We start from the raw sequence: 20791 nt of genomic DNA, 5'->3' as shown, positions 1-20791 counted from the left end.
TTCTGCATCAGCTGTGCCAGGCAGAAGAGCAGAGCAAGGGATGTTGGACCAGTTGTTTCCCTAGACTGCATGCCCATTTTGAAGGAGGGGGAGGAAAGTGGTGTTGTGTTTAAAAATATGTCAATCCCTAAGGCTCCATGTGACTCATTCAGTGCTTTTTCCAGCAAGGCTGTCTCATTAGCCCCTGGTTGTTTTCAGCCTCACAGCTTATTCTGGTATCTCAGCTTTCTGGGACCATGGCTTCAGCAGAGGCTGTACTGGATCTTTATCAGTCAGCTTTCTATTTGTTTTAATTTGCCTTTTTCTCTTACTTGTTCTGCTTCTGTTCTGTTTTTCCCTCCTTGCCCACCCCACCCGACTCTTTCAGTAGGTCGCCTGGTGTAGCAGCAGAAGACAAGAAGGGAAGGCAGGAGCTGACCCAAAGGAAGAAAAGATTCAGTGACAGATGGACAGACACCTTGCTGCTTGTGAGCAAGCATGCAGCACCAGCAACATCCAACGTAGCAGAAGTGGCACCCAGAATGTTTGCACTTTTAAAAAATTGGTTTGGATTTTTTTAAATTGCTTTTCAATGCCATTATCTAATACTTTGGAAAGTGGAGGGAACCAGGATCATGACTTTTTAAAATTGGAACAGCTACTGATGATGTAAAATTGAGTTGACTGGGACTCAAAGAATTTTATATACTGTATATAAATATGTATGTAAATTGTACAGTTGTCTTGTACAGGGGTTGGAGTCACTGTTCTGTTCCTCCCTTTGCTTTTGAAGGCTATTAGGGTTAGAGGGACACTTTGCATTTAATGGATTATAGTAATGCATTCATTTCTGCCACCAAACTATCATTCAGTGGTGAGCCTTAACAGCACCTCCTTGCAGAAATGAGCCAGTGTATCAGCATGAATTGTTCTTGCAGATGTGCACACAGTGCCCCAGATACCAAATACTTATTGAGAGCAGCTGAACCCCTTTTTTTTTACCATAAAGCTCTCTGCAACTCAGGCAATTGGGTTTTTGAGAGCACAGATTTCACGTAAGTATTGCTGCACTGCAAAGCTGCTTAAAGTAGGGATAGAAAAGGGTTGTGTTAGGGATGTACAATAATAGTGTGTGCACCTCTTGTAAGTTTGGCAGAAATTAAATACAAATGCATTGCTATTCATGCTTAGATAACATGCTTAGCAAAGATGCTCTGTGCCTCTGGAATCTAAAGCTGTAAGAAGGATGTGGGAGCCATAGGCCTAGTAGAGTCAGTGAAGTCTTGCATCTTCTGCTCTGATAGAGTGTTCATCTGTATGTTGTACAGCAATAAGCATTTTGAGAAGCCTGCTAAAAGCAGCATTAGCCTGCCTTGAGCTTTGCTGAAGAGCAAAGGACATACTTGTCAATGCAGACAGACACAGTCATGCTGCTGTCCCCAAGAGTCTGCTTTACTTATGTTTCAGCAGTACAGCTTGGGCCATGCTCACTGGTGAAGGTCTGTCAGCAGTGACTTTCTTGTCCTTGGTGGTTGTGAATCCAAGCTCTCCTCCTGCACATTGGTGTGCCTGCCCACTTTGCTGGATTTGCTGTTGCCAGTACCTCCTGGGTGCTGTGACACTGGAGTGTGATTAGCAGTAATAGTGAGGAGTCTGGTGTTCTTGGAGGCCACAGGGGCTGTGTCAACCACTAGCAGTTTTACCAAAGTTGTTTCTTTGGCAGGGGTGCTCATATCAGCAATCCTAGATTTGGGCAGTGTGATGGGACACGCAGAGTTTTGCTTTGTGTATTTCCAACCACTGGCAGCACTTGCCTGTTCTAAGCAGCCTCCCACTTCTGACCTGGTGATTCTTCTGCCACTTATCTCTGGACTAAGAACCTGTTAGAAGAAACTGTAGTGAAGGTGATGAAATGACATGATAATATGAGATCACACCAACAATTACTTGTAATAGCAATAGGTAATTGTAGAGACTGGATTCATCCTTCAAGGCTCTGTTGCTTTGGTAAAAAAGATACAATGCAGCATCTTCACACTGTCATGTCATCCTGACAGTACATGAGATAAATACATCACCAAAAAAAGTGTCCTGATGCAGTAAATTAGTGCTTGTTGACAAAATGGAAAGTTAAATAAAAGAAAAACTAACAAGCCTTTCTATAAGTAACTGTTTAAGAGTAGTAATAACTCTTCCTCTGGGAAGTATATTGGAGCTAATTATAACATATGGCATAGTTGAAAACACTTCTGGTAATATCTGAAATATACATCATACCATCATAATATAAAGAAGTCATCTCTTTAGCAAGAGCAGATCCTGCTGCTGGATCTTCATGGTTTCTCACATACAATGTATGTGTTTTTTTGGCCTGCAAGCTCCCACCTTCTTGATTGCTTCTTCTCATGTTCTTCTTTGGGGTTTTTCTTGGTTGGTTTTTTGGAGGTTGTTTTGTTTTGATGCCCTGGGCATATCTTTTGTGTGTTGAAATAATTTGGTTTAGTGTATAGTTAGAAATGTCCATGCCACACTCACTAATCCTATTGTAGGGAGTAAAGAATGAAACCAACTGTATAAAAAAACCCTCCTCCATTTTAATATTCTAGTTTTAGGAATTAAAAATTCTGGCTGCTGGGTTGGATGGTGTTTGGTGGTTTGGATTTTTTGGGGGTTTTTGGGGTTGGGGTTTTTCTTTGTTCCGTCGGGGGGTTTTTTTATGTATAGTTCTATCCAGCAGAAAGAGACAGTTGGATGCCTCTAGGAATGCTATCAGTCAAGCACTGGGGCTGGGAAATGCACCACAAAATTGTGGGGATACTGCAGAGCTGCTATAACTCACTGCATCTTCTTCTGGAAATAAACAGCCAGTCACCACTCCTGCTTGTTATATAAATCCTACTGCTGACCTCCTTTTTCTCATCCTTGAGTCCTTCCCCTCCAAAAGGCCTACATTCACATGTGGTTTGCAACTAAAATTGGGTCAGTTCTTCAAGGAAGGCATCAAGGGGTGGCTGTGGGTTACCTTTGGTATTTGTAGGTATTCCTGTTGCTAGGCCAGGGCTGACTTTATGGATGGATTGTCAGGCATTACATTGCTTTCCTCTGTCACAAGACAATCCCAAGTCCCTGCATCCTGACTTGCTGAATTTGTGTGGGTCTCTGAGCAGCTTCTGGCAACACCTGTACACTGCCATGGAAGGCCCAACCAGCACGATTGTGTAATGTCCAGGTAGAGGTCAGGTTACTTGTTCTGGGTTTGTGTTGGAGGATTTGTGCAGACCATACTGGTCCTGATTCACAGAGCCCATAGCTATAGCCCCTGAGCCACATAGCTGTGAGCTGTCCAACAACCTATACTCATCAGATGAGAGCAGTGCCTCAGCTGCCCATTTTCCCTCTTGGTTTTATTGCCAGTCCACCTGGCTGCTAGGCCAAATTGTCCTTATCTGGTGGTTGTAAGCAATCTTTTGCTCTGCCTTGCATAAGGAACATCTTTCTGAAGCTGGGACACAGGGAGTGTCAGTGTTGTGTCTGAAAGCAGATCCTGGGCATGTGTCTTCTCATCCTTCAAGTCCTCCTGGACTTTTCCAGCTCTGCTTAGAATGATGGCTGAAAATGGCTGGGACAGAGAAGAGAACCAGGACTCAGCAGTGCAAGTCATCTGTTCGTCCCTGCCAGAAGTAAAAAAATCTTTCTTTCTTGCTGATCTTCCAAGGGCACAGTGTGTTGTAGAAAATTGCATTGCAGTGGGATTCGTGTGAAGGCACTGCTTTCCATGGCATGAGTTTATATTGAACTTACCCTGCCCCAGCACATTTCTGCCCATGGCAAATTTGTTAAACTGAAAAGCATCTGTCTGGTTTTGGTTTTGTAATAAAATAGATAACTTGTGCTCCAGTGTCTTGTGATGGTTACTTGTTGAATCTTGATTTCTGGTTATTCCTACAGTGCTGTAGGAGAGGGAAGGTGACTTTCCTCCTTGCAGAGTCAAGTGTCAGTCTGTGGTTGGGTTTGGAGGTCCGTGATGTTTCTCCCCTGTGTGTAAGCCTCCAGGGTGAATTAAAAGAAGCTCCGGAAGAAAAGATAAGGCAGCTCTGAGGTTTGATGAATCTGCCCAGCCTGCTTAGAAAGGCAGTGAAGCTTCAGCAGCAGTGTAGAGGTGATTGTAGAAGGTGGAGTCTTGCAACACAGTCTCCCCACAGCACAGGTGGGAGACAGGCTCTGCACCTTGCATGTCCTCATGGCTTCCTTTCACATGGGAGCCTTCATACTTTACTTTGCAGGTCATGCCTCGCTACATGGGAGCCTGAAATAGTGTCTTCTAGCTGTTGTCCAAAACCTTTTAATCCTCAAAGATGGTGAGTAACAAGTCACACTGGAAAGCTGCTGCTGTTGTAAAACATAGGTTTTTCTAGGCTACAAGGAAGTGCAATTCATCAGAGACTGCAGCACCAGGTCCATGGAAGAGGAGGCCACACACTGATCCTTTCAAGTGTTTGACCAGCTTTGTCAACACTGTAATTTCACTTGATCACATGTAAACCTTTTGCAATGAATAAGGAGCCAACTCATTCATTACACCTGGAAGACAAGGCAATTGCAGTCCCAGGGGAGGGTTTCTGCTTGTATGGTAGTCACAGGCCGGATTGTTTGTAGGTGGTCAGAGGGAGCTCTGCTAAGTCTTTCAGTGCAAATTCAACTATAAAAGAAGGAAATGCAGAGGTGTGATATCCAATGTGCATCTGTCAAGAATGAACTGGTCAGCCAAGTTTATTTCCTTGTATTATCAAGGATAACAGGTTCTGGGGATAAGGGAAGAGCCCCTGCAAGGACTTAACTAAAACCAGGAAAAGGGTATTTTGAAAAAGAAAAGACCGATTCCTTGGCCATGCTTCCTGGTTCTAGAGTCGATGTAAGGTACCTCAAGAGGCTTTCACCCTTTCCCTGGCAGTACTGCCATTCTGTAGGCAAGTCAAAAGGACTGAAAAGGGTTTGCTTGTGCCTCTGCTTCCAACAGTGATACTGCCATTCTCTTCCTTCTCCCCCAGCCTCTTTTCCTCTTACCTGTAACATAACTAACGCAATTGATATGCAGAATGTTGACCTTCTAAATTCTCAGCAGCCAGCCCTTGCAAGCCATTTCAGGCAGAATACCTTGAAAACTGTTCAAAAGCAGATATCAAATTGGATAGAATATCTGCAGAAATGATGCTCCTTATTTTGGAAAACACCTTGAATAGGAAATGGGTTAAAAAAATGCCAGCTTAGGAACCAGGAGTCTTAACAGCTGAGTGTTGTGCATGGACTGTTTGCCAGAAAATACAAGACTGGCTACTTTGGGAAGCAATTCTGCTTTTTGTAATTCTGCTGACGGCCTTTTTACTCATATTAATGGTGGGTTTTGTTTTTCAAAGGGACCTTGCCTGTGCACTCCAGGAGTTGTCTAGCTTTGTTCAGAAAACACCACAAACTCTATGCTGTGTGTTGTAGCACAAACCTATATCCCCGTTTCCTGCAAAAGCATAAATGAACATTTATTCCATATTATGTTTTCTTTCGGCACATTGGGACCAGGCTAAAGGTCTTCAGCTGAGGCAGAGGAGCCATGGCCCCACTGTGGTCTCGGCCAGCCCACATTCACAGCCCAGGCAGTGGTGGTGAGTAGCTCTCTGTCCCAAGTTGAGCTAGACCTGCGCTGTGCTGCAGGCACTGGATGTGTACAGTGGGCAATGAGGGAGGCAGCTGCTTGTGGTTCCAGTGGAGACTGAGGTTTCCACAGCTTACCTCCTCTCTGGTGCCAGCAGGAGTAGCTCAGGTCTCCTGTATAGGACTCACGACCAGGTGGACCTAGTTTGGACTTCAGAGTATTTTCTTGGTGCAAGATCTGGAAGTCTGAAGTACAGATGAATACAGCTCACCTTATTAAAATAAAGAAATTCAGTCCCAGTACAAAACAGATCCTTAACTCATTGCTTTATGGTGTGTAATCAAAGGACTCTGGTGAAACAAGTTCTTCTGTAGCATCTCTATGCGGTGCTTCAAGCACTTAAAAACTGCAGTTTGAGTGTCCAGTGTCCCATTTCACAGCACAGCTCTGGCCTTGCATAGCACTAAGTGCCACTTCTATCTCCCTCAGTCATGATTTTGGCTGGGACCAATGGAAGGGATTCCTGCTGGCTTCACCATGTCAGAAAAGAGCTGACACATCATCTGGCTGAAGAGAGAGAGCTATTTCTGAAGTGACTTGGATGTTCCCAGTCTGAGCTGGCAGGTCATCTCAGAAAAAGCTGTATGAAGGTGGCTGAGGCTGGATTGTTCACCTGCAGCTCAATATGAAAATGAATTTTTGCATCTCTGGAGCTGTTAAAATTGTTTCAAGTTAATGGTTTAAACATTTCAAAAATTATCAGAGGACTCTTGCCCATTCTAGGAGACTGCAAAGAAACCTTGTTGTCGATCTGCGATCACAGAAGTCCACACTTCCCCAGATATGCCTGCTGACTGGAATTTGGACTGTGACAGGAACTTAAGATAAAGGGGATACTGTTGTCCAGTCATCCCAGGTCTGGCGAGAAAAATGTATTCACTAGTTTCACAGGAAGAGAAACTCGAATGCTGATGGCTCCAACATTCATGGGGCAAGCTCCAGGTGAACAGTCCAGCTCGGCCATCTTCATACAGCTTTCTCTGAGACAACCTGCCAGCTCAGGGTGGGAACATTCAGAAATAGCTCTCTCTCTTCAGCCAGATGCTGTGTCAGCTCTTTTCTGAACAGGAAAGAGGCAAACCCTGTGAAGAGGGCACTGTCTTTTTGTCCTTACTCAAGTGAACTCAGCTGTGGTAACTCCCCAGCTGGGGAGGTATCAGGACATTCATACATAGCCTGAAGGTTTTCATCTCTGCTGATGGACCCTAAGGAGCCATAATGGAATCAACTCCCTGATGTTATGGGTAGCTGTATAGTCTTAGAAGGTGTCAAAGATTCCCAAACTGATCCACAACATTACATCATCCAGTTGTAATTCACCCAGAGGAGGCACCTGGGTGTTCCTACCTGACCTGGAGTGAATAAAAACCCAGCAGATGTTGTGTTTTGGGGATTTTTCCCCACCACTTGTTCAGGAGTTCTCCCACCACATGATGGATCCAGTCTGCAGCTATCACTTTGACCAAGAAACATGAAAATTGCAACAACCAGGTCTCATTGTGAAGCCTACAGGGGGCATTTCTACTCTTATCCTTTCCTTCTTCTTACCCATTTTCTTAAGCAGTATTTTTTTGCTTTTGTATTGCCATATATAACAATAACAAAAATGGTGTTTTAAATACAACCAAATAGTTCTACAGTGCAAACACCTCTCATTCAGTGTCATTTCACTCCAGTTTGCCCCAAGAGATCTATTAGCAAGAACCTGAGCCATCCTTGCCTTCTGCAGTGGGTTCGAACACAAGTGGTGAGATGTCTGCTGCAAGCTTTTTCTCCTCAAAATGCACTTGGATACCAGACCTTGGTAACATGAGTTAATCTAAAATACTTAGACTCTAAAAAACCAAAACATCAAATATAAATCAATTCAGAAAACTCGTAGGCAGGATCTGTGAAGAGATGTCCTAAATGATAAAAGAGATCTGGGGACTGATAAAAGGAGTCATAGTCCAAATAAGAAGCTATCCTGCTGCAAGAGAAATGAAAGGACTGTAAATAGAGATCAATAACATGGATCAAGAGCTCTTCAACTGCCTGATGCATGAGAAGAAAAAATATGAAACGTGGGATGGGTATTGGAGCACTGCAGACTACACGTGAGCTGCCAGGGGATTTAAAGAGAGCATGGCAACATCACCTAACTGGTGATGAAGAAAAACCTAGATAATTACAGACCTGATATCTCTCTGTGAAAACCTTAAGGAGCAAGCTACTGACTAGTTATTCTCTAATCCTCTAAAGATTTATAAATTTGTAAATAAATGGCAGGAATGGGTTTGTTGAAGTTTCACTAAGGACAAATAATTTCAAACTAATTTGATTCCATTCTTTGACAGGATAACTGCCTTGTGGCTAGGGGAGAACAGCACCGGATGTGATATGACTTGACTTTGGAGAGGCTTCTGGCACTGTCCCAGGAGACATTTTCGTAAGCAAACCGAGGAACCACAGCCTATTTAGATTCACAATACGTTGAATTCAGTGTCAAAGTCAGAGAACTTTCTGGGGAAATCTTCCCACTGATGGTCCAGAGTCCAGATCTATTCATTATTTTCATCAGCAACCTTTAGAAATTGCCTTGCTATAAATTTTCCTGGTGATACCCAATGTGGGGTGGGGTACTGGGGAGTCTGGGGAAGATGTCTGTCAGCACCTATGGAGGGTAGAACATGAGTGGTTGATAATTTGAAGAAACAATCCCAGTTAACAGGAATGAGTTTCAGCAGAGGCATGGGATATCCCTGCCATGAGGCAGCTGTGAGAATGTGCAGGCACAAAGTGCGACCCACTGGGCAGCAATCCTGTAGAAGTGGCTTCTCAGAGGCTGGGAAAAGTGAAAGTGGAGAACATGAAAGACTGCCACATACAAAATCCTCTTACCATAAGGGTAACAATGAGCTGTTTTCCATGCCCTTGTCAATCAAACAAGAAAAAAAAAAAAGCAATGCCAAAGGAAATCCCACATTTGGCTTTGCTTTTAGTTTCTGCCCAGGATGTTCCATAAGAAGAGGAAGCAATCAAATATCTTTTGGTAGCTTTAAGAGCTTATTTGGACACCAAGGGACAAAAAGGTGCTCTCTACAATATGTACATCCTTAGTACCAAGAATATGCCATGGGGACCTTCTGAGAATACCTTTGAAGCTTTTGTGTTGAGATTTTATTCCCCTACAGCTTTTTTTTATGCACACAGGTTGCACTCATAATTCCCACAGGATGGGACCAGGGTTTCTGTAATGGAAGCTTACTTTCTTCAACATCAGAAGCATCTTCCTGGGAAGATGTTCTTAACTTCACAACTTACACTCTTTAAAAAAACCTTTGTTTGAAGGGTTTATTTCTTTAATTCACCCAAATTTCATACATATTTCAAAGTACTTCCTAGGCCTGTGAAGTTTTTTATTGCATTCTTGAAACTAGGCCAATTTCTGAGATGCCCAGCAATGAGTACTAGGTAGGTCATGATGGTTCTTTTAGCCACAGCTCCCACTGAACTTGCTATGTACATAGCAACAGCAATGGTGCAACCTGGAACATGGGTGAGTGTTTACATTTAAGTGCAGTGGGAGCATCTGCTGAGCTCATCCACCTCACATCATGCCTTTAGACTACATGTCTAAGCTCAAATCACACCCCAGGCCACATGTAGGTAAGTGCAGTGTGGAAAAGGCACCCCTCCAGCCACCTGCAGGAATGCCCTGAGGACCTTGGGGCTGGTCTGCCCCTGCCACCTACTTCTGGGCAAAGCCCAGACCTCCCAGGTGAAGGGAAGGCAGGGAGGAAGGATAAATCCTCTCATGGTGTTAATTATCGAGGTATTTTAAATGACTCATTTAAATACCGGGAGGTGCTTAATCCCCTCCTGTGACAGAGGCAGGATGGGAGCACTGTCTGCTCTGCTGGGTGCTGAGTAGCACTGTCACACACAGCTCTGTTATTAGTAAGCTGGCTGCTGCTGGCACGTGCACACAGATGACTGTGTCATTAAAAACATTTTTTCCATCTAATACTCCAAAGGTTATTCTTGGTGACAAGTATTTCCAGCTTGTGGCAGGGCTGAGACTGCTGCTCCCATTTGTGCAGGCTGGCTCCTACACTGAGTCCATATTCAAGCATGACCAGGTCTCTTGGATGCCTTTCTGTTACCATCTACATCTATACCTATGTGCTATTGTGCTGTCAAGAGGCGGATGAGATGAACTGGAGGTGAACAAAGGTCTTGTTGCCTCTAGTTCACCTCACCAGTGTCCAGGTACAACACTACTGGGTGTCCTCCAAAATGTTTTCCCAAAGCAAAGGGCTATGCTGGTGGAGACAGGCAGGTAGGCATCATCCCACTACAGCAGCTGAAGCCTGAAGAGGCATATGCAGCTGATGGGGACTTCGTGCAGATGGTGCTGTGAAGAGGCATCTTGTTGTATTAGGGATGGAGAGTAGTGGAGGGGTCCTTCCATGCCAGGGACAAAAGGTGGCCTACAAACCAGTCTAGCAGCCCCAGACATGGAATCAGAGGAAATACGCATCATAGATTTTTGTGTTTTGTCTGAATTTGTCCAGAAGAGTCCTGATCACACCAACACCGCAGTGATTGCCAGAAAAGCAACAAAGTTCAATCCACATGCTGCAAATGCCTTCTTCCTAATTTAAAACCTTTCGTCAGCGTCTCTAACAAACATTTCCATTTCCCACTGTACTGTACCACAACAGATTCCTGATGCTTGAACACACTCCTCTTACTTATCCCAGCTTTCTCTGGCTTGGCTCCCTTTGGTCCTGAATCTAAGCCTCCAAACCTGTCGGAACCAGGATACTTCTGTGCAGCAGTGGCATCAAACCAACCCCAAAGAGCCCCAATGAGCCACAACACCCCCCAGAAATCCTCATGGTCCCATCACTGGAATCAAAGACAAACCAGAACCAGAACTGGAACTTGTGCGTTTCCTCTTAGGTCAGGAGCAAATGTGCTCCCTTTGGGCAGGAGCTGTCCAGCATGTCAAGAGGTGGGAAGTGACCTCACAGGCCTGTGAAGGTGGTGGGACTGTGCAGCACCCAATAGGGCAGTGGTCTCTTTTGCTTTGCCAAGCTCTGGTTGCCCAAGAAAGTGATGTCCAGGGCAGCCTTGCCACAGCTACTCTGCCAGGGCTGCCTTTCCTATGAGTGTCCAACTGGGAATTCTTCCACTCCACTTGGTCACTTTGCATTGCACTGTGAGGTGCCCAAGCCCCAGTCTCCCCTGGAACCCCGTACATGGACCCCATGCTGTCAGACAAAGATAGGAGACTGAGGTTATGGGCTGCACTAGTCCCCCTGTCCTTCAGAGGGCACAAAGGAACAGTTCTAGCTCAAGGGCCACTGTAAAGGGCATTTTGAAGGTCAGGTGTCCAAATGCAAGTGGAAAAAAACAGTCAGTGATGACACTGGGTGAGGAGGCAGCATGGTACTGGCCAAAACTGGGACACAGTTCCTGGGGAGCTTTTGGGGGACAAGTGAGTGCTTCTTTGCCAAACTTTTCTTTATCCAAAGGCTGATTTTTGACCAGCACCCATGCAGTGCAGTATCACTAGGACAGCAAAACCTGAGGGGTGCTGTGGGTGCCCTTTGTGGCAACAGTGATGGGAAGGCAGCCAGAGGTACCACTGGCCCCACACCATGCATGGCCCTTGGACTACGTCCCCATACCATGCTAGGCCCCAGGGACAAAGCAGCTCCTTTGATCCTCTTGGCTTTTCCTTCGTGATATCAGGATGTGTTATTTACTCTCAACCACAGCAGTGAAGCAGGGGAGGAGGCAGAAAGGGAAGATGTGCAGTCCAAAACATGAGTGTTGCTGGGAGGGGCCAGCAGCTGTCATTGCAGGCTGCCAAGGGAAGCTGATGGGTGAAGTAAAGGGGAAAGATCATCAGCAACAAGAACAGCAGCAAAACCTCCTCTCTTCCAGCTAGACAGGGGCAAGGGTCCTCCCAGCAGCACCAAACCAGATGAGCCATTGCAACCAAATTCAGGCAGCTGCCCCAAGGAAAAGAGAAGCAAACAGATAGGTAGACCCAAAATGAAACAAAAGCTTCAGGAAAAAAAAAAAATCCTCAAAGGCACCAAATCTGTTGTGTTTTTTTTAGTTTGCATATTTTTTAATGGAGTAAAAAAAAAAAAAAAAAAAAAAGGAACATGCCACAGATGTCAGCCTTGTGCAGATCACCCTTCTGCATGGAGGGCACGAGGGGCCCCATATTGTTCCCTCATGGCAGCCAGTCCTACCCCTACACCCCTTCCCTGCAGTCAGCTGGAGAAGGAAGTGGATAAAAAGCACACGGTGGATATAGCACAAGCACAGAAAAAGAGCACAGCAGCACCCAGGCTGGGCTTTAGCCAGGGATGGCTATGCTGGCATGGGTAAAATAAAAGCTCAACAGACTCTGTACGTCCCAATTAAAAACAGCAGAATAACAATCTCCTCTTGAGAGCTGCACATTAAACCCCCACAAAAACCATCTGGGGACTCTTGTACTTTTTTCTTTAGTGTTGCACGTATGAGCTCTGGGGCTGATGGGCCACGTGGCAGTGGCAGTGGCAGCAGCTGCTCTTGGTGGCTGCTGGCACTACTGGAGCCAGAAGAACCAGCGAGCTCAGTGGGAGTCTGGCCTTGGGGTCTCTTGCCCATATTTATCAGGCCCTTCCCCAAAGGCATGGCAAAGGGAGGGTTAGGAGGCAGGATCGGATACTTGTCAACTTCAAACCCAGTGGCTTTCAGTCATTGTGGGCTCCCACCAACAAAGCTTTGTCTGCTCATCTAAGAAGGATCTCTATTCTCTGCCTCATGTATACACATTTATATATAGATAGCCAATAAACATTTTGTATGAAAATAAATACTTCATCTGTGTTTTAAGAACTATCATTGCCAACATCTAGTCGCCTGCTATAATGTTACATCTTTTGTCCATGACAATCTTGTTCCCATTGCTTCTTGCCTAATCCATAGGCACCTCCTCCCTGCTTCCTCGGGCAGCCAAAAGCACTGCAGCAGGCAGAACTGTATCTTTTGGCAGCCCCTCTCTTACTTGCTGCCTCCCAAAGTTTGGCTTATTATAGGGAACTTGAAAATGGTTCCCTTTTACAGCATCTGTTTTATGATAGAAGAAATTCATCTCAAAAACACTTTACAAAGAGTAGGATTTTAACATTCTCTTACAGGGCTCTCAATTAAGAAATATATTTCTAGATAGAACTGTTTATATAGATATAGGTATAGATTTTATTTATTTTATTACTAACCCAACATTTTAATTTGCAGCTGTTGATGTAACTCATGACATACTCTCATGGTGGTGGGTTTTTTCTTCTTTATCCTTAAAAAGAAATGCATTTCAAATTAAAATAATGCTTTTTCTGTCTGTCTGGTGTTCCTAAAATGTACTTGAGATAACGTAGGAGTCCTGACGTGGGTGGCAGTTTTTAAGCCTGTACCTGTGAATGGCCTGGAGACCACCAGCAAGGTGCAGGTGTTGTGAAAAATGGAGTAGCAATGGAATGGAAGGGCAGCCACACCACAGCTCTGGGTGGGATGGTGCTGGGAACATATGGGCATGCTATCCAGGTTCTCCTGAATTAATTTACACCTCTGAGCAGGAGGACCACACAGCAAACGTGCCACCACCACCATCCAAGGAGCTGGTGCTGCTTTCCCTGTCCCCCTTGCTCCCTCCAGGGCAGGACGTTTCATTTCTTTAACAATTGTAAATAAACATAATTTTCTCTCCCTGCAGTACCACGAGCTCAAAGTTAATTATACAAAGAGAAATGCCATAGTCAAAATATACATGACACGTATTGTATTAGAGGGTTGGGGTTTTTTTTCGTTCTTTTTTTCTTAGCCCAGGCAGGTGATTGAGATGCCACATGCACCAGCTTTTGTCACTAAACGTGTGTGACTGTGTGTCTGTGGTTGTATTAAAAATATATCAGTCTTGTGATGTTCTTAAAAAAGAAAGAAATGGAAGGCAGCAGGGGAGGAAATGGGTAATAGTGAAAAAGTTTTTTGTCTGTGTCACAGTCTTTTGTGGCTTCAGAAATACATATGTTCAGTTCCAGCACTGACGGCAGCTTGAAGCTTTGAGTTTAACTTTTTAACATTTTTTGGATTAATTAGTAAAAAAGAAAAAAAAAAAAAAAAAAGAATTGGCATGCTCCACCAGAACCAAAAAGCAATGAGCAAACAGAAAAAAAAAAGAAAAAAAACCCCCACAAATTCCTGAACCAGACTTCTGCAATTCTTAACCAGTAAAAATAAGGAAACATCTCCTTACAGTGGAGGGGTGCTCGGCAGGAAAGGAGATGACCCCCTATGGAAGAGGTGGCCTTTGGAGATGTTTGAAACTTCATAATTTCATTGAATAGGGTCAGTGCCTGGGTTTATCGTGTTTTATTTCAACACTTGCCATTGTTGCTTTCTTTTGTACCATTTTTGGATGGGTTTTGTCTCTTTGTTTTTTCACTCTGTGATGGTTTTTCCCTTCTTGGCACACAGCTGTCTGACCGTGTGGGCAGTGGCAGCCCCTGACAGATAGCCGTAGCCTCCAGTGAAACTGCGCTTCCAGGACTGGTGTCCGGTGAGGTAACGGAGGAGGGGGCTCCTCCCCCGGCAGCACCGTCCCTCCTCCGCCTAAAACCCCTTGATGTAGCAATAGGCCTCCAGGGTGGCGAAGAGGATGTAGAGCAGCCAGAGGCTGACAAAGAGCAATGTTGTGGCCACTTTGCACCCTCGAGGGCCGCCCAGCTCCCCACCAAGGTGGGGTCGCCGGCGGTACAGGAGGACGCTGATGCAGATGAAGGCGAAGATGGTGAAGAGGGTGACGGAGAATGCCAGGGTGCCTGCTGACACCTGGAACTCCTGCCCCTGCGATGCCCAGTAGATCGCTGCCACTGACCACGCCAGCCCGATGCCCAGGAAGACGTTGACAGCGTTGCTGCCTGTGACGTTGGTGATGGAAGCATCAGCGTACATGTCCTGGATGGCTGCAGCTTTGCTGGCAAAGGTGTCTGGGATTGAAGAGGGAAAGAAAAATCACTGGGGGTCCAATAGGAGAAAGAGACAACCCTTCATGCCTGGGGGGACAAGGGTGTCTCAGGTATGTCACCAACCAGGTCAGGACATAGACCAAGAGGTGCTCAATCCCCTCCTAGGTTCAGAGATCCCATGTTGCCACAAAGCAAAGTGCAGACCTTGCCTGGAGAAGGCTTTGAGGATACCCTTCCCAGCCTGATCCCATCCCATAACAGAGCTTCTCCCCTGAAATAAGGAGCATCTCCAGAGGATTTGCCTCCCACCCCATCCCCTCCCCATGTCCACTCCACCTGGTACAGAAGTGCCAAAGGCGACGAAGACAACGGCGGTCACGGAGTCCTTCAGGCCAATGGTGCAGCCGAAGTGGGAGGCAAGGTCGCCGATGACTGCTGTGAGCATGCCGATGATGAGGATGGAGACGACGAAGCAGGCCCAGCCATTGCAGTACTCGGTGGGGGGCACGCAGGCAAACAACACCTTCCAGAAGACTGTCAGGAAGTGCATCACATAGTCAAAGCAGGACGGCAGGCGCTCCTCACCAGACTCGTCCTCGTCCTCATCACCTGCTGCAAACAAAACAGAAGGAGAGGTCCAGCATTCATTCCATTGGGGCAGCTCGTGCTTGTCTCCTCTACCACAAGGCTCCAGGGATTCTGCTCTACTGGGACAAGGTAGTGTGGTGCTGGCCATGACAGTGAATTCAAGTCACACCAGGTCCTTTAGTGATGGGTGAAGCTTGGCAAAAAGAATGTCCCCCTGTCACACAAGAGCCCTCAGGGCTGGGGAGTGATGTAGTGGGGTGCTGTACCCACAGAGGGGCAGCCCTGTCCCCCTCCATAGGCAGTCACACAGGAGGTAGTCAACCTGTGGAGATCACTGTTGAGTGGCATGAAGAAATTACACAGGCAAATGATTTTGGGGCACTACTTTTGGGCCAAAACTAGTGGAAAGTAATAGAACTGCAAAACTGGAGAGATCTTTTGATCCTCCTGCTCCAGAGCACAGGCTGGGCCTTCCACTGCTTCCTATACAGCTGGGTGAAAAACACCCCTTTGGGGCAGATGCCAAACTAACCATCAAGGAAAGGTCCAGAAAAATGCCCAACTACCATTAATGGCATAGATGTGCCAAAAATACCTTCCCCACAGCTGCCTGGCTCTGAAAGCAGGCAACAGCTGGCTCTTATCAGGCAACAGCTGGCAAGTCTCTAGGTCTTTTCCTTCACCAGCTGCTGCCTTATGAGGCAACATCTCCAGTCTTTATGTGGTAATTCTCCCTGCTCCCAGGAACACTACTGGCTATGGCAGGACATCTCCCATTAGGGGCTACCTACACTGGCCAGGATCCCCGCCAGGATGGGATTTTGTTGCCTGTACACTGCTCATCAGATCACCAAGGCAGCAGGAGCACTGCCAGTTGATGGAGCCTTTGAAAACTGGCCTTCTGGAGGGTACTGCACTAGAAGATGGATCTCCTGGGTTCCTCACTAATGTACCTGCAAAAGCCCACTATATTTGGAGCAGAGGAGCTCTTTGGACTGGCTTTGCTGATGGGTCACCACAGCTGAGTATCTCTGACCAGGGAGATGCTGTCATTCCAGGATGCATGAATCCTGTGGATGTTCATATGGATTTTCTGATGTTCCCCTCACCTGCGCTCACAGTAATGGCCTCCATGAACTGGTCCCTCCAGGAATGTGTCCCTACAACCAAAGCCAGGTTTGTCTTCCGAATCAGCTTGTCCACAGTACTCTGTTGTGGGAATAAAGATGCACAGCAATTAGACCAGCTGCTAGTGGGCAAGAATGATCTTGCAGTGCACTCTGGTCTCACAAACTCTTTCCAAACTACGCAAGTGTCACAAGCACTCTCCTACTCGCTAGATTAGGCCATGACTAGAGTTGGGCCCACCTTCTTACTGGACTGGCTGATCCAGACCTCACAAGAGCCGGCTTGTTTGCCACACCTCAATCCTGATTAGGTTCTTTCTTCCCTCAACCCTGCCTCACCAGAGACAGCTTTGCTCCTGCATCCTCCTGCCCACTGGCTTCTTCTGCTCTTAGCAGGGCCTTCTTGCCTTTCTCCCTCCACCCCCACCAACCAGCAGCTGCTACTTTTGACATTTCTTGTAGACTTCACACACCTTTTACTGCATTACATACTTCTTTTCCTCTCTCAACAGCCATTTTCCTGCACATGCTTCCCCCTTAGTCCTGCTCTCCAAGGCTGCTCAACAGTGCCACATGGCTTTCCCCTCCTGGAGGACCCCTAGGACACCTACTGACCTTGAACTCATAGGACTCCTCAATGATGACTTCCAGTTTGGGGTGCTCGCCGAGTATTGGTTTTCCCATCTCTGCAATTCTCTTGGCTTCCTCCTCTTCAACTGTCATCTTCCTCTCAGCCACCTCTGTGGAAGCAAGGCCAACACCAAGCTGTGGGCAGCAGCCGTGGACCTCCAGGGCACCATGGGGGCTTGTCTGCAGTGCCTGAGCATGGGCTTCTGCAGCACCCTCACAGCTTGCTAGGCTCACACAGCAGTTTGGGGCAGTGGTGGGGTGTTGGACCACAGAAACAAAGAACCAAGATTTCTGAATATCAGTTACCAAGAACATAGGCAACGTGTTTTTAATTTATTAACAAAAAAAACCTTGAATGCTTCTTCAGTCTGCATTGGTGCTCTCAGTTGATGCACGCTCTCCCATCACCCCTGCAGCAGCCACAGTTTTGGGGAGAGCAAGGTACCAAATCATTCTGCCATTTGGCAGAAGCACCCTTTAAGACACTTCTAACACCCTGACATGCTCCCTCATTTGAATTAACAAGAGACAGAGCCTTTTCCCCCGCTTTGAGTAGAAAATCATGGTTGGCTCCTTGTGCCACTCAGTGCTTGATCTAACACTCAGACACACACAGTCACAACCACATGTAAACCACACATGCATTGGAAACATGAACAAGAAGTAATGAAACAAGTAGTTTTTTCCATTTATAATACTGTGATGGTACTAAGGCACTGGAACAGGTTGTCCAGAGAAAATGTGAATACCATGTACCTGGAAGTTCAAGACTAGGTTGGATGTGGTGTTTGAGCAACCTAGGGACAGGCGTCCCATGGGAGTAGGGTTGAAACCAGATGATCTTTAAGATTCCTTCCAATATATTCCATTCTGTAATTCCATATTTAGTTTCTGCTGAAGGAAACTAAACCAGGACCCTGGGTCAGCAGCATGCTGAGATGACCCTGTATCAGGCTCAATCTTGCTGATCACCCAGCTAATGTGGCAATATGCCTCAAGAGGGTTCTGGTTGCTCAGATGGGAAGGAGAACCCCAAGCAGCTGGAATGGTGCCTAGGCCTGGCCCAGCTGAGCCTGGGAGTGTGAGCTGAAGCTCTTTAGAACCTGGGAAGGCATATCACAAAGGCAGAGCATCTTTTCTGGCTAAGCAGTGGGTCAGATGTTACCTGATGTTTCCTGCAGAGGTTACAAATGCCCAGGTAATGCCTCAGATGTGATTAATCTCATGTGGACTCCAGCAGATCTCATACTTCACACTAAAGCTCACATAGAAATTATGCAGTGAAATCTATTTATAAACTCTGACTTCTCTCTTCATCTGCCTGATTAGATTGACTGCAAAGACTGTAAGCCTTGCAAGACCTTCAGAGTTTACAAAACATAACTCCTGTGGCAGGTGACATTATTATAACCCATCACAGAAACAGGAAAGTTGCATCCATCATTTAAAATCAATGATGTACATCAAAACCATCACTGCCTAGCTCCAAGACAGCATCATCTGGATTTAGGAATCCCTGCAAGTTTAGAAAAAAATTACACAGACAGAGGAGAACAGCATCTGAAGAAGAAGAAGGGCAATGCAGGATGCTGGGGGATGCAGGGGACACACTTTTTCACTGAAAGGGTAGTTAAGCATTGGAATGGGCTGCCCAGGAAGGTAGTGGAGTGACCATACCTGGAAGAGATCAAGAAATTACTAGATGTGGCACTTAGTGCTAACGTTTAGTTGACATGGTGCTGTTTGGTCAAAGGTTAGACACAATGATCTTGGAGGTCTTTTCTAACCTTAACGATTCTATGATTCCATGATTCTTTGAAAATGTTCTGCTTTACACTACACTTGGAGGCATGAACTGATGATTATCAAGAACAAGATGCAAGGTACTTATATTCACTGGAACAAGGAGTCAGATATCATGTACATCTCTTCTTCTAAGACAAAAAACAAGAAAGTCCTGTGTCTTGCTCTGCCTAGGAGTGTGTGAAGATAAGCTGTGTCTATGATGAAAATGCAGGTGCTCACACATCAGTTGCCATAGCACGTATGACGTGACTTTGCTACTGACATGAAAGTCAGGGGCGAAGGCACCCTCAGCTCCACAAAACCCAGCTTGGCAGATGAGCTTGAGCACATGCTGACATGTGCTGACAGTACAGACGTGAGCAAAAGCACTACAGCCATCCCAGCAGGGTTGCAAAGCCCAGACTTGGTGAGAGTCTGACTCACTACAAGCTTCCCTGGAATTAATACATCCGAAAAGCTGTGGTCACAAGCGCAGTCCCTTAGGCTCCTGCCTGCTAGCTGCAGTTGGAGAGTGCAGAAAGCAAATGTCTGGAATCTGAGGAAATGCTCTGAAAATAGGGAATATCAGGCAGCATTTCCTCAGCTTAACAACTCCAGGAGAAATGATGCAATGAAACCTCAATCCCCAATCTAACTGATTTGACAAAAGCCTTTGGCATGGTAAGAGAACATAGAGAGTCTCACGCAAATGTTATGCCTCTAGGCAAGGCTGAACTGCAGGCAGGTCTGTAGGCACATGTAGTGCAGCAAGTTTTCTTATCTCCATAGGAAATGGTATCCAACACAGCTTTATCCCAGAACCTGGCATCTTGCTTATGCTAGTTTATGTACTTGCATCAGGCAGGACAGTGAAAGATGTGAATCCCTCCCTGAGGAGGAAGATCTCCTGTGTCTTTTCTCTGTGTGTGCCATGTCCAGGGCTGTTGGCCAGGCTGCATGGGAATTCCTGAGTTCACGGGACCTTGCATCTTCTAGCATGTAGCTTTGTTGTCTCTGCAAGCTGCCTGTAGATCACCTACTGATGTAGCAACCAAGATAATCACTTGTCAGGCAGCTCTTAGAGTAAATCAAGCAACACAACCATGTCCAAGAGTGTCTGTCAGCCTAGAAGCTAGATGCTAGCATGGGACTGAATACCCCACAAAGTGAAGGTGGTGGGAGTCCTGCTATTCCAGAAGGCACTTGCCAGCAGACTAAGTGTCACCAGAGGCACCTTCAAGTCCTCTGTAAGCCACTTGGAGTGAACAGACAAGCTGGCCAACAATGGAGACCTTCAGCCTACTGAAAGCACACCCACTGAGACATGAATAATGGAGGCCTTGATGTCACCTCCTCTTCCATGTGTACAGTGAACTGGGGGTGGAGACAGAAGAACATGGGCACCCAAGGGCATCATGTGGGGACAGATGATTGAACATGATTAATAGTGGAAGCTTTTGGATAAGGAAGAAAGTAGGTAATTCCTTAATGTCTCATTAAAATGCAGTCACGTTTGTGAACATGCAACAGGAAAGCAAAGCACAGAAACCTAACCTAAACCTGAATTTCAAAGGTGCAGCTGAAAACATTTAAGCTGCATTGTATTTTCACTGAGGCCCCATCCTAATGTAGGAGGAAAACACAAGACTCCCATGTCAGTACTATGCTGGATCTTGCTCAATGCACTCATGCAAATGACCCATAGGTGCTAAATACCAGGCTGCTGCCTGTCCTCTGAAATTAAGGCAGTGTCAGGAAGGACAAATTTAGGAGCCCAGCTGATATTTCTTCTCCTGAACCTATACTTGCTATACAGTTAAGGTGGGGAGCTAAGGACCTTCAAAGAGCAATATGAAGCACTTACATGATTCCACCAATTCTGCCCACCTACTGTTTAGGACACATGAGCATCTTGTGGTGGGAGGATCTCAGTGTCAACCTCAGCAAAACACCAGATCCCA

The 20791-nt window shown here is 46.0% G+C and overlaps 2 protein-coding genes across 16 annotated transcripts in view; one reads left to right on the top strand and one right to left on the bottom strand.

The window, feature by feature from the left end:
• The window catches only part of SMOC1 (SPARC related modular calcium binding 1), a 136616-nt gene extending 132745 nt beyond the window's left edge, over positions 1–3871 (top strand). For 7 of the 10 annotated variants that reach the window (XM_085582017.1, XM_085582014.1, XM_085582016.1 and 4 more), the window contains one exon: positions 368–3871. In XM_085582017.1, coding sequence (XP_085438143.1) covers positions 368–384 — 17 coding nt within the window. In that variant the 3' untranslated portion in view covers positions 385–3871. The remainder of the gene's footprint in view (positions 1–367) is intronic. The other 3 variants (XM_085582015.1, XM_085582012.1, XM_021540753.3) reach the window with 1 other exon arrangement.
• Positions 2704–20791, bottom strand: part of SLC8A3 (solute carrier family 8 member A3) — a 145662-nt gene continuing 127574 nt past the window's right edge. For 4 of the 6 annotated variants that reach the window (XM_085582007.1, XM_021540744.3, XM_077784114.2 and 1 more), the window contains 4 exons: positions 17031–17155; positions 16398–16497; positions 15037–15312; positions 2704–14721 (listed from right to left, as the gene is read on the bottom strand). In XM_085582007.1, the coding sequence (XP_085438133.1) occupies positions 14345–14721; positions 15037–15312; positions 16398–16497; positions 17031–17155 (878 nt within the window). In that variant the 3' untranslated portion in view covers positions 2704–14344. The remainder of the gene's footprint in view (positions 14722–15036; positions 15313–16397; positions 16498–17030; positions 17156–20791) is intronic. The other 2 variants (XM_085582006.1, XM_077784115.2) reach the window with 1 other exon arrangement.

This window comes from Lonchura striata, chromosome 5 (genome assembly GCF_050655825.1).
Source record: "Lonchura striata isolate lonStrDom1 chromosome 5, ASM5065582v1, whole genome shotgun sequence".
Taxonomy (NCBI): Eukaryota; Metazoa; Chordata; class Aves; order Passeriformes; family Estrildidae; genus Lonchura; species Lonchura striata.
This window is presented reverse-complemented; position numbering and strand designations above follow the sequence as displayed.